Source organism: Coregonus clupeaformis, chromosome 27, assembly GCF_020615455.1.
Source record: "Coregonus clupeaformis isolate EN_2021a chromosome 27, ASM2061545v1, whole genome shotgun sequence".
Taxonomy (NCBI): Eukaryota; Metazoa; Chordata; class Actinopteri; order Salmoniformes; family Salmonidae; genus Coregonus; species Coregonus clupeaformis.
Window position 1 is genome coordinate 35,421,755 of NC_059218.1, and position 21,618 is coordinate 35,443,372.

The 21,618-nt window shown below is 40.2% G+C and overlaps 1 protein-coding gene across 1 annotated transcript; it reads left to right on the plus strand.

Annotated features, from left to right (window-relative positions):
- The first annotated feature begins 7,952 nt into the window (after nucleotides 1–7,952).
- On the plus strand, nucleotides 7,953–17,445 carry st14b (ST14 transmembrane serine protease matriptase b). Its single transcript, XM_041850201.1, has 18 exons — nucleotides 7,953–8,324; nucleotides 10,275–10,434; nucleotides 11,912–12,045; nucleotides 12,235–12,305; nucleotides 12,504–12,697; nucleotides 12,913–12,948; nucleotides 13,198–13,432; nucleotides 13,605–13,747; nucleotides 13,846–13,943; nucleotides 14,047–14,156; nucleotides 14,288–14,421; nucleotides 14,694–14,801; nucleotides 14,905–15,021; nucleotides 15,126–15,248; nucleotides 15,480–15,663; nucleotides 15,823–16,094; nucleotides 16,702–16,838; nucleotides 16,942–17,445. Exons 1-18 carry the CDS (start codon nucleotides 8,289–8,291, stop codon nucleotides 17,101–17,103), a joined length of 2,454 nt encoding a protein of 817 aa, XP_041706135.1. The 5' UTR covers nucleotides 7,953–8,288; the 3' UTR covers nucleotides 17,104–17,445.
- The last annotated feature ends 4,173 nt before the right edge of the window (nucleotides 17,446–21,618 follow it).

Consider the following 21,618-nt stretch of genomic DNA (forward strand, 5'->3'; position numbering starts at 1 on the left):
CAGATGACACAACAGTAGTAGGCTTGATTACCAACAATGACGAGACAGCCTACAGGGAGGAGGTGAGTGCTCTGGGAGTGTGGTGCCAGGAAAATAACCTCTCACTCAACGTCAACAAAACAAAGGAGATGATCGTGGACTTCAGGAAACAGCAGAGGGAACACCCCCCTATCCACATCGACGGGACCACAGTGGAGAAGGTGGAAAGCTTCAAGTTCCTCAGCGTACACATCACTGACAAACTGAAATGGTCCACCCACACAGACAGTGTGGTGAAGAAGGTGCAACAGGAGGCTGAAGAAAATTGTCTTGGCACCTAAAACCCTCACAAACTTTTACAGATGTACAATTGAGAGCATCCTGTCTGGCTGTATCACCGCCTGGTACGGCAACTGCACCGCCCGCAACCGCAGGGCTCTCCAGAGGGTGGTGCGGTCTGCCCAACGCATCACCGGGGGAAAACTACCAGACCTCCAGGACACCTACAGCACCCGATGTCACAGGAAGGCCAAAAAGATAATCAAGGACAACAACCACCCGAGCCTCTGCCTGTTCACCCCACTATCATCCAGAAGGCGAGGCCAGGACAGGTGCATCAAAGCTGGGACCGAGAGACTGAAAAACAGCTTCTATCTCAAGGCCATCAGACTGTTAAATAGCCTTCACTAGCACATTAGAGGCTGCTGCCTATATACATAGATTAGAAATCACTGGCCACTTTAATAAATGGAACACTAGTCACTTTAATAATGTTTACATATCTTGCATTACTCATCTCATATGTATATACTGTATTCTATACTATTCTACTGTATCTTAGTCTATGCTGCTCTGACATTGCTCATCCATATATTTATTAATATATTCTTAATTCCATTGCTTTACTTAGATTTGTGTGTATTGGGTATATGTTGGGAAATTGTTAGATATTACTTGTTAGATATTACTGCACTGTCGGAGCTAGAAACACAAGCATTTCGTGAAACATGCAATAACATCTGCTAAACACGTGTATGTGACCAATAAGATTTGATTTGACAACATTAAATGAATAAGGTACGTCTTTTTGACTCCCTTTCAAAGCAAAAGCATGCATTTGATTGTCCACCCATAACTTAATCTTAATCTTTAATGTTCATAATTTTTACACACATCAAACATCACTGTAATAAAGGTGATCAACTACAGGGAGCAAACTATCCAAAGTTACACCGTCCTATTCCAGAAAACAGCATTCATGATTCTGTTTAACAACATTCAACTCTGCACAACTAAGCTAACTTTCAAATAGAGTTGACTATATGTTCAAATCTTTTTTTTTTTACTAAAACGTTGTAGTTCACCAAAATAAAGAACCAGTAAATAACATCTGAAACCCCCCTGTTCACCCCCAAATTGATGGGCTAAACCAGCTGGTGTGAGGCCTGTGTGGTTTGCCGTGATATAACTGTGAAGACAGAAAGCCTCATGTAAACAGATTTGTGGGGGTTTACTCTATTGTGGTAGTGTCACGCTGTGCTGACTGAATAGCAGAGGTACAAAGATAGAATGATAGACGAAGAACACAAAGCAGTAGCACATGTTTACAGATAACATCCATGCCTTTAACCTCTACTGCACCAGGCCAGTCACAAGCCATAGCTTTAGACAATGACTGAGTCCTTCATTTATTCATTTTTTTACCCTTATTTAGCAGGTAAATTGACTGAGAACACATTCTCATTTACATTCTCATTTACAGCAACGACCTGGGGAACAGTTACAGCGGCAGGTAGCTTAGTGGGTAAGAGCGTTGTGCCAGTAACCGAAAGGTCGCTGGTTCTAATCCCCGAGCCGACTAGGTGAAAAATCTGTCGATGTGCCCTTAAGCAAGGCACTTAACCCTAATTGCTCCTGTAAGTCGCTCTGGATAAGAGCGTCTGCTAAATGACTAAAAATGTAAAAGGAGCCAATTGGAAGCTGGGGATGATTAGGTGGCCATGTTGGTATGAGGGCCAGATTGGGAATTTAGCCAGGACACCGGGGTTAACACTCCTACAAGTCCATAACTGGTTGTTATCTAGTTAAAGCACTGAGTAGGCAATGCATTTTATGAAGTTTGTTTGGTTTTCTCTTTGGGTATGCATCAATTTGGATTTCAAGGGAAGTTTAATATGATTTGGGGATATTATTACTATTTATGAACTGGTCTCAATGTATTTGTACTATGGCGAAAGGTGACCTTGTTCAAGATAGCAGCAGGCAAACAAGTCTAGAGGCTACTTTACATCTGTAGTGTCTACCATATTAGTCATCCCACTAAAACGGTAATGCTTTGGTGTTATAACATAGTAAAATGGCCTAGGACAGAGTTATGCCATGGAAAATGCCAAACAAACATATCCATAGATTGTGAGATGACATAAATACGAGCATCAACTGTCACACTTCATTCACAAAGCACCATTCCACCAAAGCTATTTGGGTCAGTCACCTGACTGTCATTGTCCCCCCACTATCATGCTTTGTATGCTGTTATTTGTAGAAAGGTCATAAATAATAAAGCACCCTTCCTTTTCTTTTTTTCTTTTTTTCAAACATTAATTCAACCACTGTTCAGAGTACATGCATCAGTCTATACCTTATAGTCATATCTTTCTCTCCTTCCAAAGAAACATGACAATGTTATTGACAAATTAGCATTACATCAGACAAAGGATGTAAAATGGAGTACCTGAAACACCCATTTTAATAATCATCAAGTCTGGTCGACAGAGTGGAATCTATCATCTAACATGAGATAATTAAAAGACCTGATATTTAAAATAAAAAACAAAACAACTAAGAAAGTATTGATACACATTTATTGTCAACCACTCATTTCCAAAACACATATCAACTGTTTGACAATGCATTGATAATAGCTATGGAAATAATTTCACTGTGGACTATAAGATTGATCCTACAGTATTTTAGAGATTATTTTAATACTTTGAGTACTGCGTTTCAAATTAACTCCATTTTAGTTGCATTACCATGTGTCGTGTCAAATGTACTGTAATTAAAGCAGTCACTTCAAGCAGTCACTTCAAGTCAACTACATACTTCAGATTCCATAGCAAAATACAATAAAATTGATCTCGACATCAGCTGAAATTTCCCCCAAACACTGTCATTGTCGTTTACCAAGAGGCTTGCAATTTGATCACAGTAGGCTTTATCCAAAAGAGTCTCCAAGATTAGTTCCATAGGTGCTACCATGATCATCCTTTTCTATGCAAGAGGAGTGTACCCCTTTCAATCGAATCCATGCCAAAGAAGCACACCAATCCTCAGCCTGTGATGTCCTGCTACAGGTATCATTAGACTGTCAGTCACTGCTAAAACCGCACAGCACAGCACCTGCGAATGATGAACAAATACACAGTGAGGGCTTGTGCAAAAAGGTATATTGGATAGTTCTTAGCTGAAAGAACTCAACTGAATTTGAAATATCAAGAAAAAACAACTAAGTGTTACATCATAACAGCAACAATCCAACACACATACTCATATTGTGGATGTCTGACAAAGCTGATCTGACTCCATCAGGATCTCTCTGACAATATACATGATATACAATCTCACCATAGTTACATATGTACTGTACATTTCAAATAGATCATTCATGTACCTGTATCTGCGAGGACAACCATGGTGTCCAACAATATATTCTTGGGCATAACAGAACCGTCTGCAGAGTCCTCTATAACCACACGTCCAATATTGCATCCCCGCATCATCAGCTGTTAGAACAACAGTAAAACCATCAGAACATTTCAACTACACTATTTTCGTCATTTGCTAATGACTAGAATACTTTCACATCAAATGTTCACCTGTTATTTTATTACCTTTAATGATGATCAATCAATTTTAACAGTATTACCAATGTCAGGCTATAACATTACCATTGAAGATCATACATTTTTTTTTATTGAACCTTTATTTAACTAGGCAAGTCAGTGAAGAACAAATTCTTATTTACAATGACGGCCTACTTGTAAAGGCCCATTTACTGTAGGATCTGTATAATCAGACATTTGCAATGTCTTTAATGGTAAAATAACAACTCCAAAACCATATCAACTATTCAGCAAGTCCACTAATGAAATCCCATTTTACAGGTATGATGCAGACCAGCACCATTACATAACAAAGCCAAAGTGCTGTATCCACTGCTTACCCTCAACAGCCGAAAGCATCAGGAGAAGTACAAGGACAACCAAGCCCAATCCCTTCATGTTTTGGCGACACTAAGTTCTCAGGCAAATGCAGTTCCCAGGGCTGATGCTGCATTTATACAGTTGTTCACTCCCAGGGGGAGGAGTCAATGGTCACTGTCCAAATCACAATTGCAGAGTATTATTGAAAGAGAGGTGTCTTTTGGGGTAAAAATGGGTACTATATCCTCCTTACAGAACACCTAAGGTGCAGGTCCTTGAAAATGTTTTTGTTACTTTTTGAGCCAATTTAGAGGAAAATGTTCCTGACTACATGAGCAGAACAACATTGTGCAATCTATCCTATGATAGAGTCCAGCAATCAGCATAGATGAAAAAGGATCTCTGCACTCTTCAATTAACAAATCATTTTTCTCAATATTTGTAATACATGGAGAGAGAGGCAAATGTGGGCTTTTGTTTAGTACCTGATGCAATTTACTTGTACTTACATAAACCACTATGGCTGGACAGCTGCAGCATAGTCCAGCAAAGTGAGTCAGAGGAAGAATGAGCAAAACTCTCACCATAAACGACTCCCTCAAACGAATGAGGCCTGCAAGTCAGGACACACAGTTTAAGGTGAAGTACATAGCCGCGGGAAGTAGGGGTGCTGAGGGTGCTGTAGCACCCATTGAAAAATCAGAATAAAAAAATTATATAAATAAAATAAATAGTATTTTTGGGATTTAAAAAATGTTCACAAAGGTAATGCACTGGGCCTTTACTAGTATTAGCGGACTGATATAGACATCTGTAGTGCAGGCAAAAAAAATGTTTTTCAGCATCTCTGCTTTGGCAAAAAAAGGTAGTTGTATCATTAAAAACCATATCTTGCAGGATTCAACAGTTGGAATTGTAAGAGTTGTTGCCATGTCCCTTTCTCTGTGGTTGTCATTCTAATGGAATCCAGAAAGAACAAAACCTTGTCCTCAAACATTTTTACATTAAAAGGTGCAAAGTTATGGGCAAAGACACAAAACATCCACATCAAATTAAATATTTTTCTTGATCAAATAACATGGAAAACAACAACTTTTGTGCAGTATTCATTTACCATCCTTACAAACCACTTAATGTAAATGTACATTACTGTCTTGTACATAGGCTGGTCATCTAGGTTTGTACCTGTAGACTTTCCATCACTATGAAGAAAAACAATGTGCAGAACAGTAACTGAGTACATTGAGACATCAAGTGATTTGTGATGATGTAATGTGATAATGTGGCTCAGTTGGTTGAGCATGGCACTTGCAATGCGAGGGTTGTGGGTTTGATTCCCACAGGGGGACCAGTATGAAAAAGTATACAAATGTATGTACTCACTCCTGTAAGTTGCTCTGGGTAAGAGCGCCTACTAAAATGGAAAAGGAATGAATAGACCATTTCAGTTTTCACATTGAAATATGTTGCATTTGCAAAGTATTTCAAGAAACTGGAAAATATACAGTTGAAGTCGGAAGTTTACATACACTTAGGTTGGAGTCATTAAAACTAGTTTTTCAACCACTCCACAAATTTCTTGTTAACAAACTATAGTTTTGGCAAGTCAGTTAGGACATCTACTTTGTGCATGACACAAGTAATTTTTCCAACAATTGTTTACAGACAGATTATTTCACTTATAATTCACAGTTGACTGTGCCTTTAAACAGCTTGGAAAATTCCAGAAAATGATGTCATGGCTTTAGAAGCTTCTGATAGGCTAATTGACATAATTGGAGTCAATTGGAGGTGTACCTGTGGATGTATTTCAAGGCCTACCTTCAAACTCAGTGCCACTTTGCTTGACATCATTGGAAAATCAAAAGAAATCATCCATGACCTCAGAAAAAAAAGCCAGACTACGGTTTGCAACTGCACATGGGGACAAAGATCGTACTTTTTGGAGAAATGTCCTCTGGTCTGATGAAACAAAAATAGAACTGTTTGGCCATAATGAACATTGTTATGTTTGGAGGAAAAAGGGGGTTCCTTGCAAGCCAAAGAACACCATCCCAACCGTGAAGCACGGGGGTGGCAGCATCATGCTGTGGGGGTGCTTTGCTGCAGGAGGGACTGGTGCACTTCACAAAATAGATGGCATCATGAGGAAGGAAAATTATGTGGATATATTGAAGCAACATCTCAAGACATCAGTCAGGAAGTTAAAGCTTGGTCGCAAATGGGTCTTCCAAATGGACAATGACCCCAAGCATACTTCCAACGTTGTGGCAAAATGGCTTAAGGACAACAAAGTCAAGGTATTGGAGTGGCCATCACAAAGCCCTGACCTCAATCCTATAGAACATTTGTGGGCAGAACTGAAAAAGCGTGTGCGAGCAAGGAGGCCTACAAACCTGACTCCGTTACACCAGCTCTGTCAGTAGGAATGGGCCAAAATTCACCCAACTCATTGTGGGAAGCTTGTGGAAGGCTATCTGAAACGTTTGACCCAAGTTAAACAATTTAAAGGCAATGCTACCAAATACTAATTGAGTGTATGTAAACTTCTGACCCACTGGGAATGTGATGAAATAAATAAAAGCTGAAATAAATAATTATCTCTACTATTATTCTGACATTTCACATTCTTAAAATAAAGTGGTGATCCTAACTGACCTAAAACAGGGAATATTTACTAGGATTAAATGTCAGGAATTGTGACAAACTGAGTTTAAATGTATTTGGCTAAGGTGTATGTAAACTTCCGACTTCAACTGTACATTTTTCCACAAAAGTAGTGCACTGGTCCTTTACTAGTCCTGTATTAGCAGACCGATATAGATGTCTTCAGCGCTGGAAAAAAAAATCGCAGCACCTCACCCCCAAACTACTTCCCGCGGCTATGATGAAGTATGAAAATGTATGCAATCACTAACTGTAAGTCACTCTGGATAAGAGCGTCTGCTAAATGACTAAAATGTAAATGTAAGTATCTCAATCTATTTGATTAAGATACAACCAACTAACTCATCAAGCTGTTTCTTTTCCACAGTGTTTCAGTACTGCTCTTTCAGTACACCGCTCTGCCCAGGTCTAAATATGGCAGTCGTTTTTTTGATACTGCCGATGCTGTCAAACTGCAATGAAATTGCACTAAACACATCACTCTGATGACGCAGGAGCTATTGTTAACTGCACAACAATAGTAACCAGGTAGACTCACAGTCATATTGTAATGTTATACTACGCCCTCTAGTGCTGCTGGATCAGACAGACTACTGGCCCTCCAGTGAAAGACATACGTTATTATATACAGTGTGTGGCCTAAGCATACCAACTTGTCGTATAATGATATCAGTTCGGGTCCTCAACTGGACTACTTCTTTCCATATCTTTATTTGATCTAAATGGCAGTGATTTGTCTTCTGTTTGATAGTCACTAGCCCTAAGATGAATTCAGACACACAAGTTTGCTCCAGATCCATAAGCCACGCCACCATACATATGTTAGTGAAGCCAACATGAACCCCAGGCCCAGCAACTCAAGCTGTTGGTCTTGCAAACCAACAAATTTATGTGTTTCAAAATTGACAAATATTACAGGATACAAAACTATGAGCAGGATAGGGTGGTCTAAACTGAAGACATCAGGATTTTAATAGTAACCTATGGATGAGCAGAATGTGTGCCACAGGTTTTATTTCCTTGTTCCTCTCTCTATTCAGTCAGTCGTCTTCTCCCCCACCTTTCAGTATATCACCTGTACACAGGAAGTCGAATGGATAGGCGGCTTGGTTTCTGTCGCTTGGATCTGTCCACAATAGGCATACTATCGACTTTTTAAATAAACACAAATTACTATCGAAATTAATTAACTTTTCGGTTGTTTTGATATCCTTCAGAATACTTTCTAACGGGGGGAAATGACAACCTATTCGTAATGACTGGTGTGGATTTACCTGCGAGACACCTGTCGCCGTAATATTGAAGACAATGGACCGAGGCTGTCGATAATCATTCTCAAGGCTTGTAGAATTTGACCGAAACTGAAAAAATAAATAACATTTTAAAGGACAGTGAAATCAAATATCTGTCAATTTCCACACGTGACGTTCTTCTGTTATGGATTCTGGGACGAAGTTCACCCCGAAAACGCAGGTATTGTACTGTAACTAATACAGTTGTTATGTTATCGATTTTCTCTAATCTAAGCAATTCATCATAGCACGTTTCATCAATTTTTTAAAACATTTTAGTCATTTTAGCAGACGCTCTTATCCAGAGCGACTTACAGTTAGTGCATACATTTTTCATACTGCCCCCCCGTGGGAATCGAACCCACAACCCTGGCGTTGCAAGCGCCATACTCTACCAATTGAGCTACAGGAGTTCACAATACAAATGTGGTAAGATGATAACAATGGCAATTAATTAAATTATAACCTGGCAGCCCTTTCATGCTTTGTACCTTCTCGTTAACATGATGATTGGAGAAAAAGAGCATGACTTGTGTGTAGATCCACCCTGACACTGGCATGGGAAATCTGTGGTCATACAATGAGTCAATGGGCCCTGTTGATGATAAGTGTACTTTAGAGAGAGTGCTGAAACCTTTAAGAGCAAGACGAAACAGGTGCCAAAGTGTGTGTGTGTGTGTGTCAAAGTGAGACACCAGGGATCCTAATGTGGGAAGCAGCTTGGCGTTGGGCTGTTCATTCTGTGACGCGGGTGGGGGTGCTGGGTTGGTTGAGGCCCATGGTTTTACACATCCAGCCAGCAAAGTCCACCTCCTCCACCTCAGCACACTTGATAAACATAATCAAATGTAGGCTATGTGTAATTTTAATATATTTGGGTGAATACACCCCTGGTTTCCACTCTAGAAATACACTGACTGCACAAAACATTCGTACAATGTCAGTGTATTTCTAGAGTGGAAACCAGGGGTGTATTCATTGCAGCGATTCTGTTGAAAAAGTAACAGAAAAGCAACAAAAACATGTACTCCAAATACTGTTGAGTTCTGTTTTCTTCTTAAACGGAAGTTGTAGTTCAGTCGTGTCTCTTCCAAATAAATAAGCGGCTGGAAGAATTTGTAAGGAACCCCGTGGACTTCACTCCACTATTGAGTTGCACCTCCTTTTGCCATCAGAACAGCCTCAATTCATTGGGGCTTGGACTCTACAAGGTGTCGAAAGTGTTCCACAGGGATGCTGTCCCAAGTTGACTCCAATGCTTCCCACAGTTGTGTCAAGTTGGCTGGATGTCCTTTGGTTGGTGGATCATTCTTGATACACATGGGAAACTGTTGAGCGTGAAAAACCCAGAACCATTGCAGTTCTTGACTCACTCAAACCGGTGCGCCTGGCACCTACTACCATACCCCGGTCAAAGGCACTTAAATCTTTTGTCTTGCCCCTCTGAATGGCACACATACACAATCCATGTCTCAATTGTCTCAAGGCTTAAAAATCCTTCTTTAACCTGTCTCCTCCCCTTCATCTACACTGATTGAAGTGGATTTAACAACTGACATCAATAAGGGATCATAGCTTTCACCTGAATTCACCCGGTCAGTCTATGTCATGGAAAGAGCAGGTGTCCTTTATGTTTTGTATACTCAGTGTATTATGTAAGCAGCATTCCTCTCAGTGCTGCTCCCTTTGAAATGGAATGCCTGGTAGATCATATGGCATAGGCTGCATGTGAGACAATTTGTCAAAAAGGGTATGGCTCTTTAGACACTCAAGAGTAGTCTATAACTGATACATTCAAGTAGGGTGTGGTTGTTGGAAAATGTAGTAGTTGTTGAATCAGACAGGACTTGACTTGCACTGGTTAATTCAATTGCAGTAACAATTGATATAACTGCGTTATGAAGGCACCATAAGTAGTAATATGGAAGCTGATAACACACCTAAGGACAGATCATTTGACAGGTTAGTACATTCATGTTGTCATAGATTGATTGAATGTGCTGTCGATATAAACCCAACTACTATCTAGGGAGACATTTCTCCATGTTTTTTTGCTGCCATTGTCATGAGCACTGACATGTTTATGTTGAAATGAAATGCAAGTAAAATAACATTATTTTCTCACTTGTAGGATGATGACTGGGAAAATTCTGTCACATTCTTGCCAGCCCCAGACACCAAGAAGCTGGAGAAAAAGAGAGGGAATAAAACACTTTTTGTTGGGATTGGCCTCGTGGGATTGGCAGCAGTCATTGCACTCACGACAGGCCTGCTGGTTTGGCATTTCCACTGTGAGTATATTGTCCACCCTCACTCAACCCCTATAGAGCCATTACCCATTAGTATACTTATTCTGGTCCCAGTAGTATACTTATTCTGGTCCCAGTAGTATACTTATTCTGGTCCCATTAATATACTTATTCTGGTCCCAGTAGTATACTTATTCTGGTCCCATTAATATACTTATTCTGGTACCATTAGTATACTTTCTCTGGCCTCATTAGTATACTTATTCTGGTCCCAGTAGTATACTTATTCTGGTGCCATTAGTATACTTTCTCTGGCCTCATTAGTATACTTATTCTGGTCCCAGTAGTATACTTATTCTGGTCCCAGTAGTGTACTTATTCTGGCCTCATTAGTATAATTATTCTGGCCTCATTAGTATAATTATTCTGGTCCCATTGGTATACTTATTCTGGCTTCATTATTATAATTATTCTGGTCCCAGTAGTATACTTATTCTGGTCCCAGTAGTATACTTATTCTGGTCCCAGTAGTATACTTATTCTGGTCCCATTGGTATACTTATTCTGGCCTCATTAGTATAATTATTCTGGCCTCATTAGTATAATTATTCTGGTCCCATTGGTATACTTATTCTGGCCTCATTAGTATACTTATTCTGGCCTCATTAGTATAATTATTCTGGCCTCATTAGTATAATTATTCTGGTCCCATTGGTATACTTATTCTGGCTTCATTAGTATAATTATTCTGGTCCCAGTAGTATACTTATTCTGGTCCCATTGGTATACTTATTCTGGCCTCATTAGTATAATTATTCTGGCCTCATTAGTATAATTATTCTGGTCCCATTGGTATACTTATTCTGGCCTCATTAGTATACTTATTCTGGCCTCATTAGTATAATTAATCTGGCCTCATTAGTATAATTATTCTGGTCCCATTGGTATACTTATTCTGGCTTCATTAGTATAATTATTCTGGTCCCAGTAGTATACTTATTCTGGTCCCAGTAGTATACTTATTCTGGTTCCAGTAGTATACTTATTCTGGTCCCAGTAGTATACTTATTCTGGTCCCATTGGTATACTTACTCTGGCCTCATTAGTATAATTATTCTGGCCTCATTAGTATAATTATTCTGGTCCCATTGGTATACTTATTCTGGCCTCATTAGTATACTTATTCTGGCCTCATTAGTATAATTATTCTGGCCTCATTAGTATAATTATTCTGGTCCCATTGGTATACTTATTCTGGCTTCATTAGTATAATTATTCTGGTCCCAGTAGTATACTTATTCTGGTCCCAGTAGTATACTTATTCTGGTCCCAGTAGTATACTTATTCTGGTCCCAGTAGTATACTTATTCTGGTCCCATTGGTATACTTATTCTGGCCTCATTAGTATAATTATTCTGGTCCCAGTAGTATACTTATTCTGGTCCCATTAGTATACTTATTCTGGTCCCATTAGTATACTTATTCTGGTCCACACTCCTGTCCCTCTCTTATTTTGCAGTGCGTAGAGGAGAGGTGAGATTGAAAAAGATGTACATTGGCTCTATGAGTATCACCAACCAAAGATTTATAGATTCCTACGACAACCCCAACAGCAATGAGTTCAAACAACTGGCCATGCAGGTGTCACAGCAGGTAAGACAGGATGATGAGGATCTGTATCTTTAGGAGTCCTCTACACTAAAACCACACCTTGCTAAATGGCTGTTGAATAAAGGATTTGTGTGTCTGCTGTTTTCTGTTGTTTCTACTTTATCACCTTCTCTATGATTTAGAGCAGGTCCTGGTAGCTACAATAACATGTTTTATCTTGCTGCTTTTCAGCTGAAGCTGATCTACTCTAAACATAAAGATCTGGATAAATATTTAGTGGGATCCACAGTGCAAGCCTTCAGGTATTAGTTCCCCATTTAACCACTCCCTTAAGGTCACTTTGAAATACACAGATAGTTATGGTTGCTTACCTAAAGTTGATGACATTATAAAGACATTACAACAAAGGGTAGCAGACAGTACATTTGTTTCAATTCAACCCACAATTGTTATGTTTTCTTGCTGCTTATTCTAAATCACAATGTGTCTTTCCACTGTAGTGAAGGTAACGGAGGGAGTGAGGACAATGTAGTGGCCTACTACCTGTCTGAGTTTGATGTACCGATCGGTCGGAAGTCTGCAGTGGATGAAGCTATTGTCTCCATGGATCCGATGGAGGGAAGTCCGAAGGGGAGGATGGGGATGGGTCGCCGGCCGACCAGCTCCCTGCTCATCAACAATGTGATGTCTGGAGGTACAGTAAATGGTTCATATCACTCAGCCTTGGGATGTGAAAAGGTACCTATACTCTTGTATGCATCCCTATTATAGCCTATGTTAATAGGAGCTTTTTTAGTCATTTCTTTCACATTCTCTATCCAAAGGATAAAAAAAAGAGCTGTTAAAGATCAGACCAGTTTTGTTTTATTTGCTCCATGCTACTGTCTTATATGTGTCTCAATTTCACAGCTCTGGATGCACGTATGACAAAGGCCATATTGAATGGTGAGAAACAACATTCGCTGTTATGGTTTCAACTATTATAATAATATATAATATAATATGCCATTTAGCAGACGCTTTTATCCAAAGCGACTTACAGTCATGTGCGCATACATTTTTACGTATGGGTGGTCCTGGGGATTGAACCCACTACCCTGGCGTTACAAGCGCCATGCTCTACCAATTGAGCTACAGGCCGTCAAAATGCATCTCACTGAGCTTGTCTACTATATTTGTCTGTCCGTTTCTCAGCCCCCCAAACCTATTACTATCACATCAGTGAGAATCACACGGCCACATTACAGTCACCTGGCTTTCCTGATTCTCCATACCCTCCAAACACATACGTAGCGTGGAGACTACATGCTGACCGAGGCTACAGGATTAAACTGGAGTTTGACACCTTCAGCTTAGAGGCTGACTGTCAGAGCGACTTCATCAAGGTGTATGACTCCCTGGTGCCATTGGAGCAGCGTGTCATGGCAGAGTGAGTAGTAAGGAGTTGTACAGTACTTTTAGGATCAAGAGAAAGTGGAGACAAGAAACATAGTCAACATTTTCCCACTGATATTTCCTTCAGATTCCTGCCTCGTGACTCATGAGTTCCATCCAAGTGCAATTGTCTGCCTCAGTTAAATCATGTGTTGATCTCTGTCCAGGAAATGTGGATATTACACTCGCAATGAGCCTCTGTCGTTCATTTCCTCTGGAAACGTCATGCTGCTGACACTGGTAACCAACAAGGAGAAGAACTACCCTGGCTTCAGAGCCACCTACTCTCAGGTTCCCCTCAAGAGCCAAGGTGCAGCTACTATTAGGATGATCATGGGGTGTGGAATGAATATCATGTTGTGTCCCCAATGGTCATGATACTCATGATATGTTTCTCTTTCTGTGTAGATTGTGGTGGTAAATTATCAGGACTTAATGGCACCTTCACATCTCCAAACTTTCCCTCCCATTACCCACCTCTCACCAAGTGTGTCTGGGACATTGAGGTAAACAAATGTTCCATTTTTGTTGTGGAGCCTGCTGCTGCTGCCCTTATAGAGTGAGAATCTGTATATTTTAACTTCAACCTACCATTCTATTCTCTTTCAGGTCCCAGAAGGGAAGTCTGTCAAGGTGCAGTTCAACAAGCTGTTGATGTCTGAGCCAGGACAGAACAATAATAATTGTCCTAAGGACTATGTAGAGGTCAACAGTGAAAAGTGAGTCATGGTATCTTCTTGGTGTCAGTATATCCGTTATGAATTTTGAAGAATGTACTATTAATATCAGCAATGTCCCTAATTGATGCACATTGCTGATCTTTGCCTCTTTTTGACATTCTGTGTTGCAGGCTATGTGGAGATAAGCCCTACAGCACTGTGGTCACCAACACAGTCAACAAGATAGTGGTGATATTTAACTCGGACATGTCCTATGTGGATTCAGGTTTCACTGCTGAGTTTGAAGCCTTTGTGCCAACTACTCGTAAGCCAGAAACATTGTTATCAGTACACCGTTTTTTCTTAAACTAACATCTACAGTGTATACTTTAAAACCTGTTGTGAGTACAGATTTGCAGTGATTACAGACCAATAACTACATTATAACATGTCTATTCTTCTCAAGTGTTTCCGTCTGAGTGTGCTTATGTTTATAAAGTCACCTTCATAAACGGATACTTGATTTGACTCTACAAGAGAGATTAGGCTACCTCCAAATTATTATGTGATCTAAGTTGATGTCTTGTCTCTGTACAGAGTGTGAGCCAGATCAAATCAAATGTAGAAATGGTCTGTGTAAAGTCAAGTTCTGGCAGTGTGATGGCGTCAATGACTGTGGGGACAGCACAGACGAGGAAAACTGTGGTAAGTCAACAACATACATCAGTGGAGAGGTCACACATAAGATTATCTCATCATTGTTACCACTGTGTGTTACTGAATGTTGTTTCCTATGTCCTCTCTGCAGGGAGTTGTAAATCAGGAGAGTTTTCCTGCCGGAATGGAAGCTGTATCTCAGAGAGACTGAAATGTGATGGTCGTGCTGACTGTGCTGACGGCTCTGATGAATCAAAGTGCGCAAAATGTACGTATCCAAAGAGAAATAGTTGTAGTAGAATACAACTGGCTACCAATATAATCATGACCTTTGACCTTTGTGTGACTGACTCCTCATCTCCTTGTGTCCAGCTCTAGTCCTGCAATGCTCAGAGTATACTTACAAGTGTAAGAACAACATGTGCATTAGCAAGCTGAACCCAGAGTGCGATGAAGAAGAGGACTGTGATGATGGCTCAGACGAGGCAAACTGTCGTAAGTTTAGATATCTCACACAGCTGCCTCTACATCATCAGACCAACTTTTACCACCATTACCCTGACTTCTGAATGTCATTTTAATGTAATTTTATTTGACAGTTTAAAACAACAGGCAACCAATACATGTACCAAAATCCCAGAGGATTATGTAGACAAAAAGTCAGACTTGTTTCCATTGTGGTCCTCATTCATTTGCAGATTTGTTTGTGCGTGTGTCTGTGTGCAGAGTGTGGTATACGGCCTTACAGACACTCCCGTATTGTGGGTGGGCAGGCCTCCATTGAGGGGGAGTGGCCCTGGCAGGTTAGCCTTCACATCCGAGGGTCTAAACATGTGTGTGGAGCCTCAGTTATCAACGACCGCTGGCTCGTCACTGCTGCCCACTGTGTCCAGGATGACGTCAAAGTCAAGTACGTACTCACTTTATTGTTCCTACTCTTACTACGTTTTATTCACACCACTGTACGTTTTCCCACTTTATTTACTGCTCTAAGGACTGTTCCCTGTAACCGCTCCTGTTTTCAGTTCAGCTTTCAAAATCTGTGAACTAAGAGTGTGTGTTCCAACAGGTATTCTCAACCTCAACAATGGGAAGCATACCTTGGGCTTCATGTTCAGAGTCAGACTAACAAATGGACGGTGAAGAAGAACCTGAAACAGATCATCCCCCACCCTGGCTACCAAGCCCATACCTACGACAATGACATAGCTCTTATGGAACTGGACAGTCCTGTCACACTCAACCAGAACATCTGGCCAATCTGTCTTCCCACAGCCACGCATGACTTCCCTGCTGGCAAGCCAGTGTGGATCACTGGCTGGGGGACCACCAGAGAGGGGGGTGAGTAGAATCCGGTGTATAGCTGCAGTAGTTTCCCCCACCTTGTTCTGTAGTAATACACTTCACATTTCCTCTGCTATTATTATTATTATTATAATTTCTCTCCCCAATTTCGTGATATCCAATTGGTAGTTACAGTCTTGTCCCATCGCTGCAACTCCTGTACGGACTCGGAGAGGCGAAGGTCGAGAGCCACTCGTCCTCAGAAACATGACCCTGCCAAACCGCACTGCTTCTTGACACACTGCTTGCTTAACCCGGAAGCCAGCCGCACCAATGTGTCGGAGGAAACACCTTAGAACTGGCGACCGTGTCAGCGTGCATGCGCCCGGCCCGCCACAGGAGTCGCTAGAGCGCGATGGGACAATGACATCCCGGCCGGCCAAACCCTCCCCTAACCCGGACGACGCTAGGCCAATTGCGCGTCGCCTTATGGGTCTCCTGGTCACGGCCGGCTGCGACACAGCCTGGGATCGAACCCGGATCTGTTGTGACGCCTCAAGCACTGCAGTGCCTTAGACCGCTGCGCCACTCGGGAGGCCCCATTTCTTCTTGTTTTAACCTCTGACTACTGTTGATGCTGACTGAGTGTCATTCACTATCCCAGGTTTCGAGGCATCAATGTTGCAGAAGGCAGAGGTCCGTATCATTAATGGCACAGTGTGTAACACCCTGATGGAAGGACAGACGACTTCCAACATGTTATGTGCTGGTGTACTGGATGGAGGAGTAGATGCCTGTCAGGTAACCCACCCAGCAGCTAGACAATCTTTCTTGTTGCATATTTATCTTTCCCCCTCTTTACGTTATCATCATCATGCTGTCTTTGCCCTGCTCCTTCTGACAGGGAGACTCTGGAGGTCCGTTATCCTCCATGGGGCACAGTGGACGTTTCTTCTTGGCCGGAGTGGTGAGCTGGGGGGACGGCTGTGCCCGCAGGAACAAACCTGGCGTCTACACCCACGTCACCAAATACAGGGACTGGATAAAGCAGAAGACCGGGGTGTAGCTGAGAAGACCGGGGTGTAGCTGAGAAGACCAGGGTGTAGCTGAGAAGATCAGGGTGTAGCTGAGAAGACCAGGGTGTAGCTGAGAAGACCGGGGTGTAGCTGAGAAGACCAGGGTGTAGCTGAGTGGGAAACCGGGTTGTCAAGCCTGAGCAAGTTCTTAAAATCCTCAGGCCTTGATTGGTATGCATTAAGGTTATTATAGTCAACTAATGCAGAAACGAAAACGAATCTTGAAAAAACGATTTAGTAAACTGAAATTAAATAATTAACAAACTTGTTTAAAAAAACTAAAACTATACTGAAACTATTATTTTTGACTCCAAAACTAACTAAAATTAAACAAAAACCCTCATGAATAATTTTTTATTTTTTTCCCCCACCTTTATTTAACCAGGTAAGCCAGTTGAGAACAAGTTATCATTTACAACTGCGACCTGGCCAAGATAAAGCAAAGCAGTGCGATAAAAACAACAACACAGAGTTACATACGGGGTAAACAAAACATAAAGTCAAAAATACAAACAGAAAATATATATACAGTGTGTGCGAATGTAGTAAGTTATGGAGGTAAGGCAATAAATAGGCCATAGTGCAAAATAGTTACAATTTTGTATTAACACTGGAATGATAGATATGCAAAAGATGATGTGCAAATAGAGATACTAGGGTGCAAATGAGCAAAATAAATAACAATATAGGGATGAGGTAGTTGGGTGGGATAATTTCAGATGGGCTGTGTACAGGTGCAGTGATCGGTAAGGTGCTCTGACAATTTTTTTTTTTTTTTTTGTCATTTTAGCAGACGCTCTTATCCAGAGCGACTTACAGGAGCAATTAGGGTTAAGTGCCTTGCTCAAGGGCACATCGACAGATTTTTCACCTAACTGATGCTTAAAGTTAGTGATGGAGATAAGAGTCTCCAGCTTCAGAGATTTTTGCAGTTCGTTCCAGTCATTGGCAGCAGAGAAATGGAAGGAATGGCGGCCAAAGGAGGTGTTAGCTTTGGGGATGACCAGTGAGATATACCTGCTGGAGCGCATACTACAGGTGGGTGTTGCTAAGGTGACCAATGAGCTAAGATAAGGCGGGGATTTGCCTAGCAGTGATTTATAGATGACCTGGAGCCAGTGGGTTTGGCAACAAATATGTAGTGAGGACCAGCCAACAAGAGCGTACAGGTCACAATGGTGGGTAGTATATGGGGCTTTGGTGACAAAACGGATGGCACTGTGATAGACTACATCCAATTTGCTGAGTAGAGTGTTAGAGGCTATTTTGTAAATGACATCGCCGAAGTCAAGGATCGGTAGAATAGTCAGTTTTACGAGGGCATGTTTGGCAGCTAACTTTTGATCGGAGATGCTTAATGTGAGTCTGGAAGGAGAGTTTACAGTCTAACCAGACACCTAGGTATTTGTAGTTGTCCACATACTCTAGGTCAGACCCGCCGAGAGTAGTGATTCTAGTCAGTTTTGGGTTTTTTCTCAACTTGTAATTGGGTTTTCAATGGGGTTTTTAATGGAGTTCAATGGCGGATGAAGGCTGCAACTGATAACTGACAGATGTATGCACTCAATACTGCAAGTCGCTCTGGATAAGAGCGTCTGCTAAATGACTAAAATGTCAATGTAAAAAGTTGTCAAGCTTTTTTAAGCTACTGAATCTGGTGGGTAAATGCTGCCAGGAGATGGTGACGTTTCAAATAGGCCTAGTTTGTGTATCACTATCCCTAGCTATCATTAGCTAACAGGGGAAACATATTCTAGGTAGCTAACTTGATTCCTCTTACATGTACTACTAAGTTTAAAAAAAGCATTGGATTGGTGTAAATATCGGGTAGAGAGTTTCCTTCCACCTTATTTTTGTTCATCAGTCTCAGCTCTATTACTTTTAAATCCAAGTCACATTGAGATTGACTTTATAATGTAAACCTAACCTAGCCTATGAGCTGACCCATCACCTTGTGTATAACTGCCCTTCAGTGGTAAGAAGTGACATCCCAAAAACAACAAACTATACAACCCAAATGGCTCCTAGCATCCCACGAATGCTTTGTCCCTAACACTAAAACGAAATAATATAAAAACTACATATACACTACCGTTCAAAAGTTTGGGGTCACTTAGAAATGTCCTTGTTTTAGAAAGAAAAGCAATTTTTTGTCCATTAAAATAACATCAAATTGATCAGAAATACAGTGTAGACATTGTTCATGTTGTAAATGGCTATTGTAGCTGGAAATGGCTGATTTTTAATGGAATATCTACATAGGCGTACAGAGGCCCATTATCAGCAACCATCAGTCCTGTGTTCCAATGGCGTGTTGTGTTTGCTAATCCAAGTTTATCATTTTAAAAGGCTAATTGATCATTAGAAAACCCTTATGCAATTATGTTAGCACAGCTGAAAACTGTTGTGCTGATTAAAGAAGCAATAAAACTGTCCTTCTTGAGACTAGTTGAGTATCTGGAGCATCAGCAATTGAGGGTTCGATTACAGGCTCAAAATGGCCAGAAACAAATAACTTTCTTCTGAAACCCGTCAGTCTATTCTTGTTCTGAGAAATGAAGGCTATTCCATGCGAGAAATTGCCAAGAAACTGAAGATATTTACAACATTAACAATGTCTACACTGTATTTCTGATCAATTCGATGTTATTTAAATGGACTAGAAAATTGCTTTTCTTTTGAAATCAAAGACATTTCTAAGTGACCCCAAACTTTTGAATAGTAGTGTATATTTAAAAAAAAAATACAAATCAGGTCTGAAAACGAACTGAAACTAAACTGAATTTCAAATTTTTACAAATATACCAACACAAAACTATAATAACCTTGGTAGACATACAATGTGACGACTGGGACTCTACAAGACTCAACAAGGGGTTTTCATTAATTTATACTTATACGTGGTGTTTGGTTCTATCCAAAAGTATTGCTTTATAAAGAAAATGCTATTCTTACATACTTATACATACACTTACTTAAAAATAGACTGGGCATTACATTAGCTGTGGTTTTATCTTGCTTAAATAAATATTTAGCAAGCATTAATTGCATATAGCAAGCATTGGTTGCAGGTTAAAGATGGATTTTTGCTCCCAAGTGCACTAAATTGCCAGCTTTTGTGACCTTGTAGACATTCCCTTTTGCTTTGTTCATGTGTTAGAATCCTTATCCTTACATTGCCTAGGCAATAGTTTGTTTATCCAAAAGTTATGTTATATTAAGTTTTGTGGATTATTATAATCTCATATGTCTTTGTCTTTTTATATAGTGTTTTGTTAATGTAAGGTGGGGGTTTTTAGGATATGTTTTCATTGCCTGTTTATATTTATTTTTTAATTGATCTTCAGATAGCTGTAGCTCAGTAAACCTGACAGCTTGTGTACCAGATTTTTTTTAAACTGTCTAACATGCTCTGAGATTTAGGGTCCTTTTCGATCAAAACAGGTGACTGGGTTTCTGAGATACCATATGACTAAAAATGACTGTCCTGGGTACTCAGTTAATGGTTTGATTGAACAGGGCCCACTCTGGGATGTTTTCAATGGTCAAGGAAAATATTTTACATATTCAGGGAGCTATACTTTTACACAAACATTTTAGATTTGAATGAAGGTATTTTTGTGATTTTAGACTCAGTTCATTGATTTGTATATTTTCTTCCCCAGCCAGATTTAAATTTGTATTCAATATGTAAATGTCATAGAGCGTTTAGTGTGTAATATATTTCTGGTTTATAGTATGCCAATATGGTTGGTTGCTTGGACCTTTTCTAGGTTTATAAATACGTTTAAAGTACATCTCAATGCTCCTAGTACACATTTTAGCAAGTGATGTTAACATTACTATGGCTGCATTACACAGATCTTTTTTCCACTAGTTGGTCTTTTGACCAATCAGATCTGAAAAATATATGATATGAAAAGATCTGATTGGTCAAAGTGGAAAAATATCAGAATTGGGCTGCCTTTTTTTAACGCAGCCTATGTACTCTGTTCTATGTATCCATTCCATTCTGGTGCATACAGTATATAATGAATTAGTTGTGGTATGTAAGTTAGATTCTTTTTCTTGTGTACAGTTTAGCAAATTTGTATTGATCATTTTAAATGTGTGTGTTGTGTGAGTGTCAAGCTGAGCTTGTAATACACAAAGGCCTAGTAACAACCCCACAAAGACTTGTACAAGGGTATTTGTGTAATTTCAGGGTCCTGACAACCTTTGGTTTTACTTGAGTTTGTGGTTTGTGATTATTGTAATGTACTCCACAGTAATTTCACCATCTCTGAAAAATTGAGATTGGCACTCCCACAATGTGCAATTGTTCAGTGTCATTCTATGTCAAGCCTGATTTCATATTAAATGACAATATCCTGTATGATTGGGGAAATGAGTCTGAAGTGAAATTGCTTTTGTTGTGTATTGTCTAAAGAACTTGTTTTAGTTGTGTATTATCTAAATAACTTGTTTTAATCATCGCTGAATATTTCGTGCATCGAATGCAACCA